The sequence below is a fragment of the Leucoraja erinacea genome, unplaced genomic scaffold (assembly GCF_028641065.1).
Source record: "Leucoraja erinacea ecotype New England unplaced genomic scaffold, Leri_hhj_1 Leri_766S, whole genome shotgun sequence".
NCBI classification, from domain to species: domain Eukaryota; kingdom Metazoa; phylum Chordata; class Chondrichthyes; order Rajiformes; family Rajidae; genus Leucoraja; species Leucoraja erinaceus.
The window spans coordinates 28,998-47,488 of record NW_026576692.1 but is presented as its reverse complement, the minus strand read 5'-3'; the positions used below and the strand labels follow the sequence as shown (position 1 = coordinate 47,488).

At 42.6% G+C, this 18,491-nt stretch overlaps 1 protein-coding gene across 9 annotated transcripts in view; it reads right to left on the bottom strand.

Moving 5' to 3' along the window:
* Positions 1-605: 605 nt before the first annotated feature.
* The window catches only part of LOC129694708 (jerky protein-like), a 38,362-nt gene continuing 20,476 nt past the window's right edge, over positions 606-18,491 (bottom strand). For 6 of the 9 annotated variants that reach the window (XM_055631455.1, XM_055631458.1, XM_055631456.1 and 3 more), the window contains 3 exons: positions 12,625-12,738; positions 1,742-3,548; positions 606-708 (listed from right to left, as the gene is read on the bottom strand). In XM_055631455.1, coding sequence (XP_055487430.1) covers positions 1,764-3,548; positions 12,625-12,738 — 1,899 coding nt within the window. In that variant the 3' untranslated portion in view covers positions 606-708; positions 1,742-1,763. Of the gene's footprint in view, positions 709-1,741; positions 3,549-6,833; positions 8,038-8,178; positions 8,280-8,957; positions 9,233-12,624; positions 12,739-18,491 lie in introns of those variants that run through there. The other 3 variants (XM_055631462.1, XM_055631464.1, XM_055631463.1) reach the window with 2 other exon arrangements.

Sequence of the window (18,491 nt, the reverse complement as noted above, 5' to 3'; positions counted from 1 at the left end):
CTTTCTGTCCTTCAAATCTATTTGGTTTTGCTTTATCTCTAAGGCTTGATTAACTACATGTTGAGGAGTTTTCAACTGTGCCCTAAGTTCACTGACCCTTGTGTGATACTTTTGTGTAAGAACGACCTTGGATCTAGACATAAAGTTTAGTCTTTTCTTCATTTTCTGTTCCCTTAGTGTGAGACTTGGTTCAGGTGAGGCAGCAGCTAGATTCAGTGGAGGATGCAGACTATGACTGTCATCGCCCATGTCCTCTGTGTCTTGAAATATGGGCACTTGGATTTCAGCAGATGTCAAGGATTCAGGATCTTGAGCACCAGGCGGTGGAATGTCATCTAAAGAAATGTGTTGACTGCCTTCTGGAAGTTTAAAAGTTCCATCACAAATTTTCATAAATGTTCCAAGTTCCTTGGGATTGCAGAGTTTTTTAAACTTAAACAAAGTCCTCCGGTTAACAAGACTCCTCACCCTTGAGTTAACAGCACCAAATGAATAGCCTTCTTCATCCGACAAAGAGAAATGTGAACTCAGCCGTCCCTCAGTTTCAGACAGACTTTTACCAAACGAGGTGTACAAGTAAAAGATGTGCCCATTTTTAAGATCCCTCTTAGACTCGGGCAGGACAGAGAAATTCACTTCAAGGTAAGCTCTAGCTTTGCCAGGCTGGACATTTGGTTTGGCAATTATGCATTTCTTCTTCTGAGGCATCTGAAAAATGTAAAGACAAAAAAACCCACTGAGCAGCATTAAGTAGAAACAAGTTTCTATTTACAGTTTTAGAAAAAAAAAGTAGAAATTATTTTGATCAGCAAAATGCCCAACACAAGTTCAATATTAAATCAAATAGTGGGAGGTACATGAGGGCTGCTCTGCTGTGCACCACATTCCAGTCTGCTCTGTTTGTGCCTAGTTTTAAAACGTCGCCCATCTGTAAAGTCTGTACATAGTATGATATGTGTGCCCTGAAACCTAGGCTTTTGTTTCTGTGGATTATTGGCCTTTGTCTCTCGGCCGAACGCACTATGGGAACTACACTCGCCCCCCTGCAGGAACTATACATCAGGAGGTGCAACTCCAGAGCCAACAAGATCATGGGGGGCCCCTTCCACCCCTGCAACGGACTGTTCCAGCTGCTACGGTCAGGCAAACGCCTCCGTTGTCATGCTGTGAGAACGGAGAGATTGAGAAGGAGTTTCTTCCCAGAGGCCATTCGGACTGTAAACTGCTATCTCACCAGGGTCTAACCTTACCGTACCAGTCTACTGCTTTTTTTTTAAATTGCTGTTTTTTTCCCTTTTTCCTTCCGCCCACAATATTTAATTTAAAAAAAGAATATGTGATTCTGTTCCATTCTGTTTGTACAGGTTCACAACCTTTTATCCGAAAGCCTTGGGACCAAACACCTTTCGGATTTCGGAATTTTTCGGATTTCGGAATGGAAGATTTTTAGCGTAGATTTTAACGTTTTTTAGATAAAACATTACAGGGGGCTCAGTGGTAGAGTGCCCGGCTCGTGGCCGCAAGGTTGCGAGTTTGCGCCTCGATCCCAGCAGTTACTCGGTGAGGGAAGTAACGCTCTCTTGTCACCTTAGCGGGGCTACATGGACTTAGGTGGCCCAGCTCGGGGGATTCAAGATTCAAGGATGCCCTGAATAAATAATTTAAAAAAAGATAAAACATGAAGTAAAACTTTAAACATAAACTGGCTCAAACTAAGCTAAACACATGAAAAAATACTTACATGCAGTAAAAGCACAAAACAACTATTTTGAGGATCCTGGAGAAACATCAATGTCGTCAACGTTGTTATGGCGACCATCATCACTGTGCTTCACATCGTTCCCATGGTGACCATCGTTCTCGGGCTTAAAGAATTCCTCCAGTGTCATCTGTCTCATTAACGGAGGTTTCTGCCTAAGCAGTCTCTCTTTGATTGAATAAACTGCCATAATCTCATGGGCACTGATAAATGTATGTTGTTCCATGCCACCAATTAACTGATCACACAGTTTCACCATATCATCTATGGGCATTTTTTCACCTGTGTCCACAATGTCATCATCCTCATCACTACCTGTGCTATCCTCATGCTTATTGTTATCTAACACCATTTCAGCAATTTCTCCATCACTCAAGGAATGCACAACAGGTGCGTCATTGTCAACATTCAGCACTTCTTCGATATCAGCTGACTCTAACGTATTTACATTTTCTGCTGCAACACTTTTGGCATAAGCAATGAGGTTTGATATGATCTTCTTCTCGTCAGTGACACGGAATCCTTCAAAGTCTTCATCTGCCAGCTCATTTTCATCGAACATTGTTGTAGGCCAAAGTTCGTGCCATGCATTTTTTAATGTTGATTTAGTTACATCTTTCCAAGCATTAACAAGTGCATAAATGGCATCCTTAAGAGTGAACTCTTTCAGGAAGTCTTCGATATCTACGCCTCTGTTGACTGCAGCAAGCATGCAGTTCAGAAAAAAGTCTTTATACATTGTCTTCATTGAGTGCAAAATTCCTTGGTCACAAGGCTGTATTAAAGTTGTTGCATTGGGTGGAAGATAAATGCCAAAAACATTATTTTTCACAAGAACTTCAGCAGGGGGATGTGCGGAACAGTTGTCTAGGAGCAATACAATTTTGCAGTTTTCTACCAGTCCAGCTTTCCTACAATGAGCTCGTGCAGCTGGTACGAAATGGTTATTGAACCAATTGGTAAACATTTCTCTGGTTACCCATGCATTCTTGTTTGCATAATAATGCACAGGTAGATTTGTTACACCTTTAAAACATCTTGGACGTTGGCTTTTTCCAAGCACTGCCAACTTTAACATGTGTGTGCTTGCAGCATTTACACACCCAAGAACAGTCACCCTGTCCTTAGCGTCCTTGAATCCTGATAGTGCTCTTTCGTCAGCCGTTGTTAATGTTTTTCTAGGGACGTAGCGCCAGTAGAGAGCTGTTTCATCAGCATTGTATATTTGTTCCGGACTAAGCTTTTCATCAGATACCATCTTGGCAAATTCACCAATGTAACGTTCAGCTGCATCATAAGCAGCAGAAGCTTTTACTCCACAGATTTTCAGATATTTTATACCATGCCGCTTCTTAAATTTCTGCAGCCAACCTTCTGAATATTCACACTTGCCTCCAATGTTCAGTTCTTCATGGTATTTTCTGGCTTGTTTCATTACCATCAAACCAGTCAGTGGCATACGCTCACCTCTTCGTTGTCGAATCCACTGCATCAGCACACGGTCAAGATCTTCGTTTTTAGCCCTATGCAGCGTTTTCATATTTTTCTTTAGTTTCTGGTCATCACTGTCACTGTAAAACTTCAACAACTTAAGTTTCTGTTTCTTTAGGTCGTATATGGTGGAAATTCCCACACCATAATCTTTAGTAAGACGCCGCACAGATTCACCACGATCAAGCTTCTGCAATAACTCTATTTTCTGTGCTATCGATAATGCCAGATGCTTCCTTTTCTGCTTCTCCCTGTTATCCATAGGGGAATCTGCAGCTCTTTCTGACATTTTCACCGTCTTCAAAGTAAAAAAGAAAAAAAGAAAAAAGTAATCAAAATATCCGTGAGCAGCAGAGGCGACGTGCGTTTGGTGGCAAACGCGAGCTTTGGCGTGTCAAGTTTGGCGCCAAACGCGAGCTTTGGTGTGCAGACAACATCCTGGAAAAAATGTCGGGGTTTCGGAGCTTTTCGGTTTCCGGAATTTCGGATAAAAGGTTGTGAACCTGTAGTTTGTTTGGTTGTTTGTTTGTTTGTCTTTTTGCACAAAGTCCGCGAGCATTGTTACTTTTCATTTTACTGCACATCTCGTATGTGTATGTGACAAATAAACTTGACTTGACTTGAGAAAAGACAATATATTGGACAAATGTTTTGTAAATGTCAAAGGGGCTTATGCATCCAAGTGTAAGCCACCCATTTTGTATTCTGATCATAATATTGTGCACATGATTCCAGTGTATAAAACCAAATTTAAGAGAAGTAAGCCAGAAAGGAAAGTGATAAGGACATGGACAATGAATGTAGGGAACATAGAAAATAGGTGCAGGAGTAGGTCATTCGGCCCTTCGAGCCTGCACCGCCATTCAATATGATCATGGCTGATCATCCAACTCAGTATCCTGTACCTGCTTTCTCTCCATACCCCCTGATCCCTTTAGCCACAAGGGTCACATCTAAATCCCTCTTAAATATAGCCAATGAACTGTGGCCTCAACTACCTTCTGTGGCAGAGAATTCCAGAGATTCACCACTCCCTGTGTGAAAAATGTTTTCCTCATCTCGGTCCTAAAAGATCTATAGGGTGATTGCACGAAAGGTCACTGGGTCACTGGGTCATAGGTCTTCACGCACGGAGCCACAAAATCCAACTGGAGGACAGGCGTCACTTCCGGTCCATGTTATTAATGCTAGAAACGCGTACTTTCAAACCTGTTAAAAACCGCTAAAACGGTTAATTTTTGCGCTGTAAATAACTGTGCAAGTCGGGGTGACCGTGAGACACAGCTATCCTACTTTAGTTTCAAAGATTAAGAAAAATGAAGGTAAAAAGAAGAGAGAGCTGAAGGGACAACAACAGCGGAAGTGGTTGGCGGCTCCGTGCGTGAAGACCTATGTGACCTTTCATGCAATCACCCTATTAGGCTGTGGGCTGAAGAGCTTTATTCTGCAGGTTCGTGACCCAAGTCACCAAACTACATGAAATTTTCACATATTATGTAAAATAATCTATATAAATCACCCCTGAAACTCGATATGAAGAAGACTTGCACATTTTTATTAAATTAGAGAAAAAACAGAAAAGTTTCGGATTTTTTTGTCCAATCAAAGCACGTTTAACATTGATTTGTCTGCCAGTTGGCCAATCACGCGCTTTGCTTCAGGCTAGCACACAACATGGCTGAGGCTGCCTCTACAGATGCCTGTTGTACTGGAGATTCCGATTTGTTGTTCTGTGGAATACATGTCGTGGAAACTTGCAGCAGGTTAATTGTATTTAGTAAGAAAAGCATTAAAAAGGCTGAAGAATGTGCTGCTAAGTGGATGGAAGTGCAAGAAAGCCTTGAAAGCAAAGTCGCTGCAGATGTGCTCCAACACAAAGAAGGCCCCCATGAATCAACTCTAACTGAAAGGTAAGACTAAAGTCTGAATTTATGAAAATCTATCTGTATGGACTTTAATTAATTTAATTGCACCCTTTTATAATGTGAATAAATGCATTCATTCATGCATTCATTCATTCATTCAAGCATTCATTCATCCATACATTCATTCAATCATTCATTCAATCATGCATTCATGCATGCATTCATGCATGCATTCAATCATTCATTCATTCATTCATTCCTGATTCATTATTCATTCCTTATTCATTCATGAAATTGAGGGCCTAAACTATATGTTTCCATAACACAGTCAATTATACATTGTCACTAATGCCAGCTTGTAGTAGAGTAATAAGTCTTTAACAGCTAATCTCGGAGCTGCCTGCAAAAATGTACCGGGAAAAAGGTGCTCTGACTAGGTACTCGCGGTAAACTGAAGCCACGGTCTCAATTAATAAGCGGCCGATTCCCGAACGCGGTGCCGCGGATCATCTACGCGGGCGGGGGCGGGGGGGCTGTAAATAGTGCCGTCTGTAGCGGTCGTTTTCAGACCCCGACAACGGGAGAAAAACGGAGGGATATCGATCGCTATTTATAGGCTTCCATTGCAGTGAGAAATGGTCAGAAACGGTTGATTTTTCTGTAGAAATGAACTGGTGATATGTGAACTTCAACTAGTTTTTTCTATGGTAACAGTGTTATTCTCATTAACATTAAGAAGACGTTTAAATGTTATGAATTGAAGTCCATGCAGACTTAATGACTATGAGATTTTTATTTCTGTAGCCTCGACTGAAACTTGAAATAACTTATCAATTGTAGTAAATTACAGTGTAAGTCTCATTGACATTAAATAGAGGTTGACACTTTATGAATTGAAGTCCATGCAGACCCAAGTACTATGAGATGTTTCTTTCTCTAGCTTCAAGAGACTTCTCAAGAACGGTGAAGACAGTGTCATACTCAGTTGGACTGGCATCTATAATTGGTAGATAGCTGATGTTACACATTCCTGGAATATCATTCTGTAGAAGAGTGTTGCAGCCTGTCCATCCAGGGAAGACCCTCTCAGGTGAATCCACCAATTTCATCACAAGAAGAGCCAGATAAAGTGTTCTTGCAGAACTTTGGACTGATCGATAATGTCTGTCCACAAGATCAACCTTATCGCCATAAGCTTTTGGTCCAATATTTCTGCTCCCAAGATATTTCTTGATGTTAGGAGATGGCGGCTGGACAGATTGTCGTCTATCTCTTGCACTGGGCACAGGCTGCGATCACTGGGTTGATTCAGAGGTGGTAGATGGGCTCCACTGAAGAAGAATGCCATTCGTATTGTGTGTGGTTCCCTTTACACTGATTGTTTTTCCCCCAAAACCATTGTCCCATACAAACGTGGTGAAGGTTGTTTGAGCCTCAGCTGAAAGTAGGCCAATCCCCTGTTCTATCTGTTGTTTAAGAGGGAACTGCAGATGCTGGAGAATCGAAGGTTACACAAAAAAGCTGGAGAAACTCAGCGGGTGCAGCAGCATCTATGGAGCGAAGGAAATAGGCAACGTTTCGGGCCGAAACCCTTCTTGTCCCCGCCCACCCCCGTCCCCGATCAGTCTGAAGAAGGGTTTTGGCCCGAAACGTTGCCTATTTCCTTCGCTCCATAGATGCTGCTGCACCCGCTGAGTTTCTCCAGCTTTTTTGTGTAACCCCTGTTCTATCTGCCTCTTTGCCAGTGCAGTGTCATGTTCTAAGGTACATGAATTTGATGAACAATGGCCAAACCCATTGAGCAGCCTAATTAACCTCGCTGAGCCTGTTAAATGTCTGACTGTCATGGAGAGGGCTGTGTGTTTCTTCCTTCCGATTTCAGGTGCATGATATCCTGGGCAATTGACAGCAGACGGTGATGCATCTGGTCAGGCACATCAACTTTCCCAGATTCTTTTGGCTCATTGCTTGCTCCAGTGGTCCATGCCAAAAGGTTGTAAAGGTCATCTGGGACAATCTGTTCGGCTGTATGTAATGTAGTGTCTTCAGAAGTCGGGGGCCATTGGATGTGGTTTGTTGCGTTGATGATGCTATTCTGAACTGTCTGGGCTGCATGAAACATTTCTCTGGGGTGATGGGGCGATGATCCTTCTTGTTGGTTGTCACCGACAATCGCGCTGCTGTCACTGCCCTCGGTTGAATTATCTTCCACAACACCTTCAACCAGCTCTTCATCAACAAGTGATTCAACAAATACAATTTCACTTTCCACTTGCCGAAATGGCCTTGTGAAACATAAGAGAGGGTGGGATCTCTTCAACCTTGCCTTCAGGCGGCCTGTCTTGTGAGATGATGCATCCAAGCCCTCAACTTCTCGAACTTCACTTATGAAAAGTCTGTTCAGTTTAGCAAGTCTTAAAATTTCTTTGCCGTGGATGATTCTCTTCTCGATGACTCTCTTGCAGAAACTAGAGTAGGACTTCTCATACACCTGCTGCTGATTATCTTGTTTACAATCTTGTGCAAAATCAATGACAACTCTGGTGTATCTCTGGTAGCATGATTTATGGTATCTTGCTTCAAGAGCTACAAGGTCTCTGTCTCTTATGTGTAACAGCAATGCCTCATCTTTCTTCATGGTTGCAGCAGTCATTAATTGGCCACCTTGTTTTGTTTCACATTGCATTAATTTCTCCATATTTCTTTTTCCCGTGTTTATTTCTTTTGTGTACTTTGAACCTTTACAAATGATGCAGCGCGCTGGTAGGACATGCCTGGGGTCAGTGTGCTCGACAGTTGCTGTTTGTTGACTGTGACTTGTCATGGATCGAAGCAGTCTCTTTGGGGCCGGCTCATCTGCTTCACCATCAGGAACTGCCTCTTGAGGAGGTTCACCTGCTTCAGGCTTTTCAGCGTCTCGAACTCAATTGAAAGAGGAAAAAGAAAACAGAAAAGGAATGAAAAGTAAAATAAATCAACATCCTCAAATATATCGTATCATTTTTCAAAGTAACATCATATGACCATAAGTAAAACGGTTTGTTGTTTGAGTCCTATCATTACCTTTCTTCCTTCTAGACTTTGCTATCGCTTGATTTATTGTTGTTATGTTGCAGAAGTGACGATAGCACTCTGCATGATAACCCGGGATACACTGCTGCCTCCTAATAATAGAAGATAATATGTGTCAGGGTGTATTTGACATCTTTTCATGTTTTATATTATGTAATAAAATATCGACATATCAATGAGGAAATTAAACATGTATGCATGTCCAGGTAGATGGGATGGCAAGTCTGCAAATTATCAAATTAGTGTTCATTAAAGCACAGTGAATGTCCACACAAAACACTTTTGTGTGGACAGACTCTGAAGAGTGGAGGGGCAGAAGCTGCAGGAAAAAAAATCAGATTACTTAGGTCTGCATGGACTACAGCCCCCCCCCCCGCCCGCGGAAATGATCCCCGGCTCCGCGTTCGCGAATAAGCTGCTTATTAATTGAGACCGCGGCTTCACTTTACCGCGAGTACCTAGGCCCCGCGGTCAGAGCACTTTTTCCCGGTAAGTTTTCGCAGGCAGCTCCGAGATTAGCTGTTAAAGACTTATTACTCTACTACAAGCTGGCATTAGTGACAATGTTTAATTGACTGCGTTATGGAAACATATAGTTTAGGCCCTCAATTTCATGTATGAATGAATGAATGAATGAATAAGGTATGATTGAATTGAATGAGTGAATGAATAAGGAATGAATGAATGCATTTATTCACATTATAAAAGGGTGCAATTAAATTAATTAAAGTCCATACAGATAGATTTTCATAAATTTGGACTGGTCTTACCTTTCAGTTAGAGTTGATTCATGGGGGCCTTCTTTGTGTTGGAGCACTTCTGCAGCAACTTTGCTTTCAAGGCTTTCTTGCACTTCCATCCACTTAACAGCACATTCTTCAGCCTTTTTAATGCTTTTCTTACTAAATACAATTAACCTGCTGCAAGTTTCCACAACATGTATTCCACAGAACAACAAATCGGAATCTCCAGTAAAACAGGCATCTGTGGAGGCATCCTCAGCCATGTTGTGTGCTAGCCTGAAGCAAAGCCCGTGATTGGCCAACTGGCAGACAAATCAATGTTAAACGTGCTTTGATTGGACTAAAATATTCCCGACATTTTTCCAATTTAATAAAAATGTGCAAGTCTTCTTCATATCGAGTTTCAGGGGTGATTTATATAGATTTATTTTACACAATATGTGAAAATTTCATGTAGTTTGGTGACTTGGGTCACGAAACTGCAGAATAAAGCTCTTCGGCCCACAGCCTAATTGCACGAAAGGTCACTGGGTCATAGGTCTTCACGCACGGAGCCGCCAACCACTTCCGCAGTTGTTGTCCCTTCAGCTCTCTCATCTCTTTACCTTCATTTTTCTTAATCTTTGGAACTAAAGTAGGATAGCTGTGTCTCACGGTCACCCCGACTTGCACAGTTATTTACAGCGCAAAATTTAACCGTTTTAGCGTTTTTTAACAGGTTTGAAAGTACGCGTTTCTAGCATTAATAACATGTACCGGAAGTGACGCCTGTCCTCCAGTTGGATTTTGTGGCTCCGTGTGTGAGGACCTATGACCCAGTGACCTTTCGTGCAATCACCCTATAGAGGGAGTACAGAGAAGGTTCACCAGACTGACTCCTGGGATGTCAGGACTTTCATGTGAAGAAAGACTGGATAGACTCGGCTTGTACACGCTAGAATTTAGAAGATTGAGGGGGGATCTTATAGAAACTTACAAAATTCTTAAGGGGTTGGACAGGCTAGATGCAGGAAGATTGTTCCCGATGTTGGGGAAGTCCAGAACAAAGGGTCACAGTTTAAGGATAAGGGGGAAATCTTTTAGGTCCAAGATGAAGAAAAATATTTTCACACAGAGAGTGGTGAATCTCTGGAATTCTCTGCCATAGAAGGTAGTTGAGGCCACAGTTCATTGGCTATATTTAAGAGGGATTGAGATGTGGCCCATGTGGCTAAAAGGATCAGGGGGTATGGAGAGAAGGCAGGTACAGGATACTGAGTTGGATGATCAGCCATGATCATATTGAATGGCGGTGCAGGCTCGAAGGGCCGAATGGCCTACTCCTACACCTATTTTCTATGTTTCTATGTCTATGTTTCTATCTCGAAATAATTTTGCTCCGACGTTTGATCGGTACAAAAAAAAAAACTTGACCCATATCAATTTGCCTACAAGCAGGGCTGTGGCACAGAAGGTGCTTAGTTCATATTATCTCTAAACACTTAGACAAACGCAACACCTTTGCAAGAGCCCTCTTTCTAGATTTTTCGTGAGCTTACAACACAATTCAATCAGACATTTTGGTGTCAAAAATGGTCCAGCAGAAACTAAATCCCTATCTGATTCACTGGTATGCTTCCTTTCTCACTAACAGAGTACAGATAGAAAAGGTGAAAGAAACCCTTTCATTTGCCATCACAACCAACGTCGGGGCACCCCAGGGTTGTACCAGTTCAGCGATGCTGTTTACCTTTTACACTGATGATTGTCGTACAGATATCCTGAATTATAGATATTCTAAAGTACTCAGATGATACAGTTCTATTATCTTGGTTCTTGGTTACTTGGTCCTCCAAAATATTCCAACTGGAGGTGGTGAAGGGAGGGATTAAGCCAGAAAGGGTTATTGGGAAGACAGTGCTACTTGAAATTTAGTTGCATCTGGTTGGGGAACTATAGTTGGGTGGAGCTTTAATTGTGCGGGGAAAAAACAAATTGCTGTACACATCTGTCTTTGTAGCTGGGATCACAAATTGGATCGAATGCCCTCGTCTGCTCCTAATTGGTTTGGCGTTGGTGTAAGTCTTGTGATCTATGTCGAGCTGACCATTTAACATTTTGTAAAAACAGGTCAAACGGTGAGCTTCACGTCTGTCTTGGAGAGGGTTCCACCCCAGAGAATTCAGAAGTTTGGTGACACTCGCTTCTCTCTCATAGGTGTTAGTAGCTCTGTTGAGTAACTCGCTACAGGTCTCTCCGTTGCCGGACCAGCAGGTTCAGGAACAGCTTCTTCCCTGCGGCTGTCACTCTACTCAACAATGTACCTTGGTGACTGCCAATCACCCCCCCCCCCCCCCCACCCCATTCCAGGACACTCCTCCCACAGGAAAAACACTATGTCTGTATACATGTAAATAGATTTATTTATTGAAATCATATTCTATGTCGCTCTTCCAGGGAGATGCTAACTGCATTTCGTTGTCTCTGTACTGTACACTGACAATGACAATTAAAGTTGAATCTGAATCTGAATCTGATCTAACTCAGACAACCCTGGGCTGCACCAACCCGGCGTGAACAAACTGGTCGAGTGGACTGAAAATAATGCCCTTGAGATTAACACAAAGAAAACAGAAGAGATTGTATTTGGCTCACCATCCGACTCTCATAAAGTTTCACCTGCTACCAATAACGAATAAAATCAAGCAGGTGTCTCCACTTAAATACTTGGGGGTAACGATTGACCATCAGCTATCATAGAAACATAGAAATTAGGTGCAGGAGTAGAGGCCATTCGGCCCTTCGAGCCTGCACCGCCATTCAATATGATCATGGCTGATCATCCAACTCAGTATCCCGTACCTGCCTTCTCTCCATACCCTCTGATCCCCTTAGCCACAAGGGCTACATCTAACTCCCTCTTAAATATAGCTAATGAACTGGCCTCGACTACCCTCTGCGGCAGAGAGTTCCAGAGATTCACCACTCTCTGTGTGAAAATAGTTCTTCTCATCTCGGTTTTAAAGGATTTCCCCCTTATCCTTAAGCTGTGACCCCTTGTCCTGGACTTCCCCAACATCGGGAGCAATCTTCCTGCATCTAGCCTGTCCAGCCCCTTAAGAATTTTGTAAGTTTCTATAAGATCCCCTCTCAATCTCCTAAATTCTAGAGAGTATAAACCAAGTCTATCCAGTCTTTCTTCATAAGACAGTCCTGACATCCCAGGAATCAGTCTGGTGAACCTTCTCTGCACTCCCTCTATGGCAATAATCTCATTATCATGGCATAACCACATTGATCAGATTTGCAATAAGACAAAACAAAGAATCTGCTTTCTCCGCCGACCTAGATCAAATCCTTTTATTATTTTTTACTGCCGTGATAATGAGTGTTTTGCAGTATTGTAACACTGCATGGTACAAGAGTCTGTCTGCTACTTCTCAATCAAAACTGCTCCAACAAATATAAATTTGCTCAAAGATTGTAGGTCACCCACTACAACAATTGTAACTATCATCCTGCCTTAAAAGCATACTAAGGTTTGCCAATAACATTTGCTCTGACACCAACCACGTTCTGAATAGTGAGTACAATTTGTTACCATCAAACCGGAGATATAGGGTTCCAAAATGTAATAAAGTTGGAATGAGGGGCTCTTTTATGCACCAGTCAATCCTTGAACTAAACACGGCGCTTAATCTCAGATCATACGTACTCTGACGGGTCTTCTGTTATTGTAATGTCTTGTTGAATATGGGTGTTTTGGGAGGCTGTCTTGATGTGTTGATGCCTGTCCTCTCTCACCCCTCTTGTCATTTTTGCGAAGATTCTATGATGCAAAACAAATTTCAGATTAGCTCTGACAATAAAGTATTATCGTATCGTATCGTAAACACCCAACAAAAAAATCATATTCATCAGTCATCAAATCAATTAAATTCATCAAAATTCAATTACCAGATCTAAACATTTATCCAATCCTTAAGAAATTGCTAAAAATATTTTTTAAATAGCCAAAGTATCCAAATAACAAACTGGGATCATCACATAAAAACATCAGGGACTGGATTGTTTTTAGTGTTATTATGTGTGAAATGTTTTAAATTTCACGTGCGATGCTCCGGTATTCCCTGGGAAACGTCTTTTCATTTTGCACTGTACAACTGTTGCTTGCAAGATGACAATAAAGGTTGATTGATTGATTGATTGATCCCATTCACACAAGAATTCACAATATGACGTGATTTTAAAATCTCACTTTGTCATGAATTTCTATGCCAAATCGAAGGAATTGAATGTTTAATTCCCATAAATTTTACTCTATTGGTTTATAACACTGCAGCAGGCAAGGGCCGTTTCACACAGACAAGTGTTCAAAATCCACAAACATCCACTCTCAAGATAATCAAAATCATTATTTTTTGCGCAATCAAGCCATAAAAACATAAATGATCTATATTTTGTGTAATTGACTATCCATGATCAATATTTTCATGCTAAAAATCTGACTAAAAACTATGTACTGTGGAAGTTTTTAGTCAGGTATTTAAGGGCCTGTCCCACTTTCACGACCTAATCCAGGAGGTTGTAGGTAGGTCGTAGCAGGTCGTGATGCTAGTCGTAGGCATCAAGTAGGTGGGGGCGTTTTTTCAATATAATGAAAATTGTCCACGAGTAAAAAAGGTCGTGAATTAGGTCGTGAAAATGGGACAGGCCTTTTAGTATGAAAATATTGATCATAGATAGACAATACCACAAAATGTAGATAATTTAGATGTTCTTATGACATGATTGTGCAAAAAATAATGAATTTGATTATTTTGGAATAAATGTTTGTGGATTATGATACAGAGATCGGATTGTGGCTCAGGGTTTGCCCGATACCAATTTACCAGCTCCCCCTCTTGTTCCCTGATAAAGTCATACGGTGGTGTAACGCATCTCCTCACCTTCTTCATCACATTTGAGGCAGCAGTGTCCCGTGCATAGCCTGGGCCTGGGTCAGCACCAGCACCACCTGTGGCCTTGAGTACCTTAGTCCAGGGTGGGGTGGGTTGGTGGTGCTCACCCATGGTCAGGACCTATTTGAGGCCCCCACAGTCACCACAGCGGAGGCCCGATGTTTCAGTCGCGTTGGATGGCACTCCGGCGTCGGAGAGAACACTCTCAGCGGTATTGGAGTTCTGAATCAGCCGCTTCCTCCCGGAGACCGCAGCTCCCGAAGTCCACAGGCCGCGCTGGGCGGAGATTCACACTGGCGACCTCGGCAAAAGATCCCAGTCCCCGCGATGCTGACATCTCCGTAACCACAGCTCCGCGATGTTGGAGTCGGCGGCCTCAGCACTCCGGAGCTTACCACACGACGATCCTCGGTAAGACATCGCCCACTCCGCGATTGTGCTTCAGCGCTGCGCCGCTGCTGAAGCTCTGGCCGGTCCCGACAGGAAACCAGGCCAGGTGGTACGCCGCGAGGAGGGAGCGAAGATGCGGCTCGGAGGAAAGATGCATCTCTGATCAGGTAGGGACTGAGAAATACAGTTTCCCCATTCCCCCCACCCCACATAAAAGAATTAGAAGATCTCCACCAAAACTTTTTAAACACACTAAAAATTAAGAAAAGGGTGTAAGGACCGACTATAGGCAGAGCAGCCATACACAATGGTGCCCCCCTCCTGCAGTCTGCCATCTGAGGGTGATTGAGGTCAAGGAGGAGGAGGGCCGGCAGGAGACATAGAAACATAGAAAATAGGTGCAGGAGTAGGCCATTTGGCCCTTCGAGCCTGCACCGCCATTCAATGTGATCATCCAACTCAGTATCCTGTACCTGCCTTCTCTCCATACCCCCTGATCCCTTTAGCCACAAGGGCCACATCTAACTCCCTCTTAAATATAGCCAAGAAACTGTGTGGCCTCAACTACCCTCTGTGGCAGAGAATTCCAGAGATTCGCCACACTATGTGTGAAAAATGTTTTCCTCATCTCGGTCCTAAAAGATTTCCCGCTTATCCTTAAACTGTGACCCCTTGTTCTGGACTTCCCCAACATCGGAAACAATCTTCCTGCATCTAGTCTGTCCAACCCCTGAAGAATTTTGTAAGTTTCTATAAGATCCCCCCTCAATCTTCTAAATTCTAGCGAGTACAAACCGAGTCTATCCAGTCTTTCTTCATATGAAAGTCCTGACATCCCAGGAATCAGTGTGGTGAACCTTCTCTGTACTCCCTCTATTGCAAGAATGTCTTTCCTCAGATTAGGAGACCAAAACTGTGCGCAATACTCCAGGTGTGGTCTCACCAAGACCCTGTACAACTGCAGTAGAACCTCCCTGCTCCTATACTCAAATCCTTTTGCTATGAATGCTAACATACCATTCGCCTTCTTCACTGCCTGCTGCACCTACATGCCTACTTTTAATGACTGGTGTACCATGACACCCAGGTCTCGTTGCATCTCCCCCTTTCCTAATCGGCCACCATTCAGATAATAGTCTTAAATTTGACAGTCAGATCAAGGCTGTTGTTAAATCAAGCTTTTTCCATTTGAGGCAGCTGGCCAAAATATAGCCAATTCTGTCAAGGCAGCACTTTGAGACGGTAATCCACGCCTTTGTTACCACTCGGCTGGATTACTGCAATGCACTGTATGTGGGGGTTAGTGGGTCCTCCATCGCCCGTCTCCAGATGGTACAGAATGCACCTGTACGTCTTTTAACTGGCACACGTAAATATGATCACATTTCACACATTTTAGCCTCACTCCGCTGGTTGCCTATTCAGTTTAGGATCCATTTTAAAATTATTTTATTTGCTTTTAAATCCCTGAATGGTCTTGCCCCGCCCTACCTATCTGAGCTTCTACACCCTTATACACCCGCCCGCTCTCTGAGGTCAGATAATCAGCTGTTCCTGAGTGGGCCTAAAACTAAGCTGAAGCTCAGAGGGGACCGTGCCTTTGCTGTGTCGGCACCCAAATTATGGAACGATCTGCCTCTCCATATTAAACAGGCCTCTTCTCTGTCTGTTTTTAAATCACTTCTTAAAACCCATCTCTTCTCCGTGGCCTTTGATACCCAGTAAGATGTCGACTTTATTTATTTACTTGATTTAATTTCTTATTTTTTGATTGCTTTTATTCCGTGGTTATTATTTTAACTCATGTTTTATGTCTTTTAATTTATTGTTGTATTTCGTATGTAATTTTTGCACCTCATGTGAGCTGTTAAGGTGTCTGTTTATGATGTCTTGTTTATTCTTCTGTACAGCACTTTCGTCAACATTGGCTGTTTTTAAAGTGCTTAACAAATAAAGTTGGAGTGGATTGGATTGGATACTTTCCGGTTTTTGCCACCAAAGTGGATAACCTCACATTTATCCACATTATACTGCATCTGCCATGCATTTGTCCACTCACCCAGCCTATCCAAGTCACCTTGCAGCCTCCTAGCATCCTCCTCACAGCTAACACTGCCCCCCAGCTTCGTGTCATCCGCAAACTTGGAGATGTTGCATTCAATTCCCTCGTCCAAATCATTAATATATATTGTAAATAGCTGGGGTCCCAGCACTGAGCCTTGCGGTACCCCACTAGTCACTGCCTGTCATTGTGAAAAGGACCAGTTTACTCCTACTCTTTGCTTCCTGTTTGCCAGCCAGTTCTCTATCCACATCAATACTGAACCCCCAATACCGTGTGCTTTAAGTTTGTACACTTCTAAGCCTTCTGAAAGTCCAGATATAACACATCCACTGGTTCTCCCTTATCCACTCTACTAGTTACATCCTCGAAAAATTCTATAAGATTCGTCAGACATGATTTACCTTTCATAAATCCATGCTGACTTTGTCCAATGATTTCACCACTTTCCAAATGTGTTGCTATCCCATCTTTAATAACTGATTCTAGCAGTTTCCCCACTACCGACGTTAGACTAACTGGTCTGTAATTCCCTGTTTTCTCTCTCCCTCCCTTTTTAAAAAGTGGGGTTACATTAGCTACCCTCCAATCCTCAGGAACTACTCCAGAATCTAAAGAGTTTAAAAAAATTATCACTAATGCATCCACTATTTCTGGGGCTACTTCCTTAAGTACTCTGGGATGCAGCCTACCTGGCCCTGGGGATTTATCGGCCTTTAATCCATTCAATTTACCTAACACCACTTCCCGGCTAACCTGGATTTCACTCAGTTCCTCCATCTCATTTGACCCCCCAGTCCCCTGCTATTTCCGGCAGATTATTTGTGTCTTCCTTAGTGAATACAGAACCAAAGTAGTTATTCAATTGGTCTGCCATGTCCTTGTTCCCCATGATCAATTCACCTGCTTCTGACTGCAAGGGACCTACATTTGTTTTAACTAATCTTTTTCTCTTCACATATCGATAAAAGCTTTTGCAGTCAGTTTTTATGTTCCCTGCCAGTTTTCTTTCATAATCTATTTTCCCTTTCCTAATTAAGCTCTTTGTCCTCCTCTACTGATCTCTGAACTTCTCCCAGTCCTCTGGTAGGCTGCTTTTTCTGGCTAATTTGTACGCTTCATCTTTTGTTCTGATACTATCCCTGATTTCCCTTGTTATCCACGGATGCACTACCTTCCCCGATTTATTATTTTGCCAAACTGGGATGAACAATTCTTGTAGTTCATCCATGCAGTCTTTAAATGCCTTCCATTGCATATCCACCGTCAACCCATTAAGAATCAATCGCCAGTCTATCTTGGCCAATTCACGTCTCATACCCTCAAAGTTACCTTTCTTTAAGTTCAGGACCCTTGTTTCTGAATTAACAATGTCACTCTCCTTCCTAATGAAGAACTCAACCATATTATGGTCACTCTTGCCCAAGGGGCCACGCACAACAAGACTTGTAACTAACCCTTCCTCATTACTCAATACCCAATCTAGAATAGCCTGCTCTCTCGTTGGTTCCTCTACATGTTGGTTTAGAAAACTACCCCGCATAGTCACCCATTATAACTGTTTTACCTTTGTTGCACGCATTTCTAATTTCCTGTTTGATGCCATCCCCAACTCCACTACTACTGTTATGTGGCCTGTACACAACTCCCACTAGAGTTTTCTGCCGCTTAGTGTTTCGCAGCTCTACCCATATCGATTCCACATCCTCCAAGCTAATGTCCATCCTTTCTATTGCGTTAATCTGCTCTCTAACCAGCAACACTACCCCACCTTCTTTCCCTTTCTGTCTATCCCTCCTGAATAATGAATCTCCCTGGATGATCAGCTCCCAGCCTTGGTCACCCTGGAGCCATGTCTCCGTGATCCCAACTATATCATAGTCATTAATAGCTATCTGCACATTCAACTCATTCACCTTATTACGAATGCTCCTTGCATTGAGACACAAAGCCTTCAGGCTTGTTTTTACAACACTCTTACCCCTTGTAAAGAAGTGATAGCGACACACTGTAACTTTACTTAGTTTTATTCATACTGTATTTTATACAAAGAGCACTAGCTGTACGTGGCCTGTCACGGAAACTAGAGAGCGATATGTGGGTGGGGAGGTTGTAATTATACTTGTGATATGGGGAGTGGTTAGTAGTGATGAGGTAACTATATTAAAG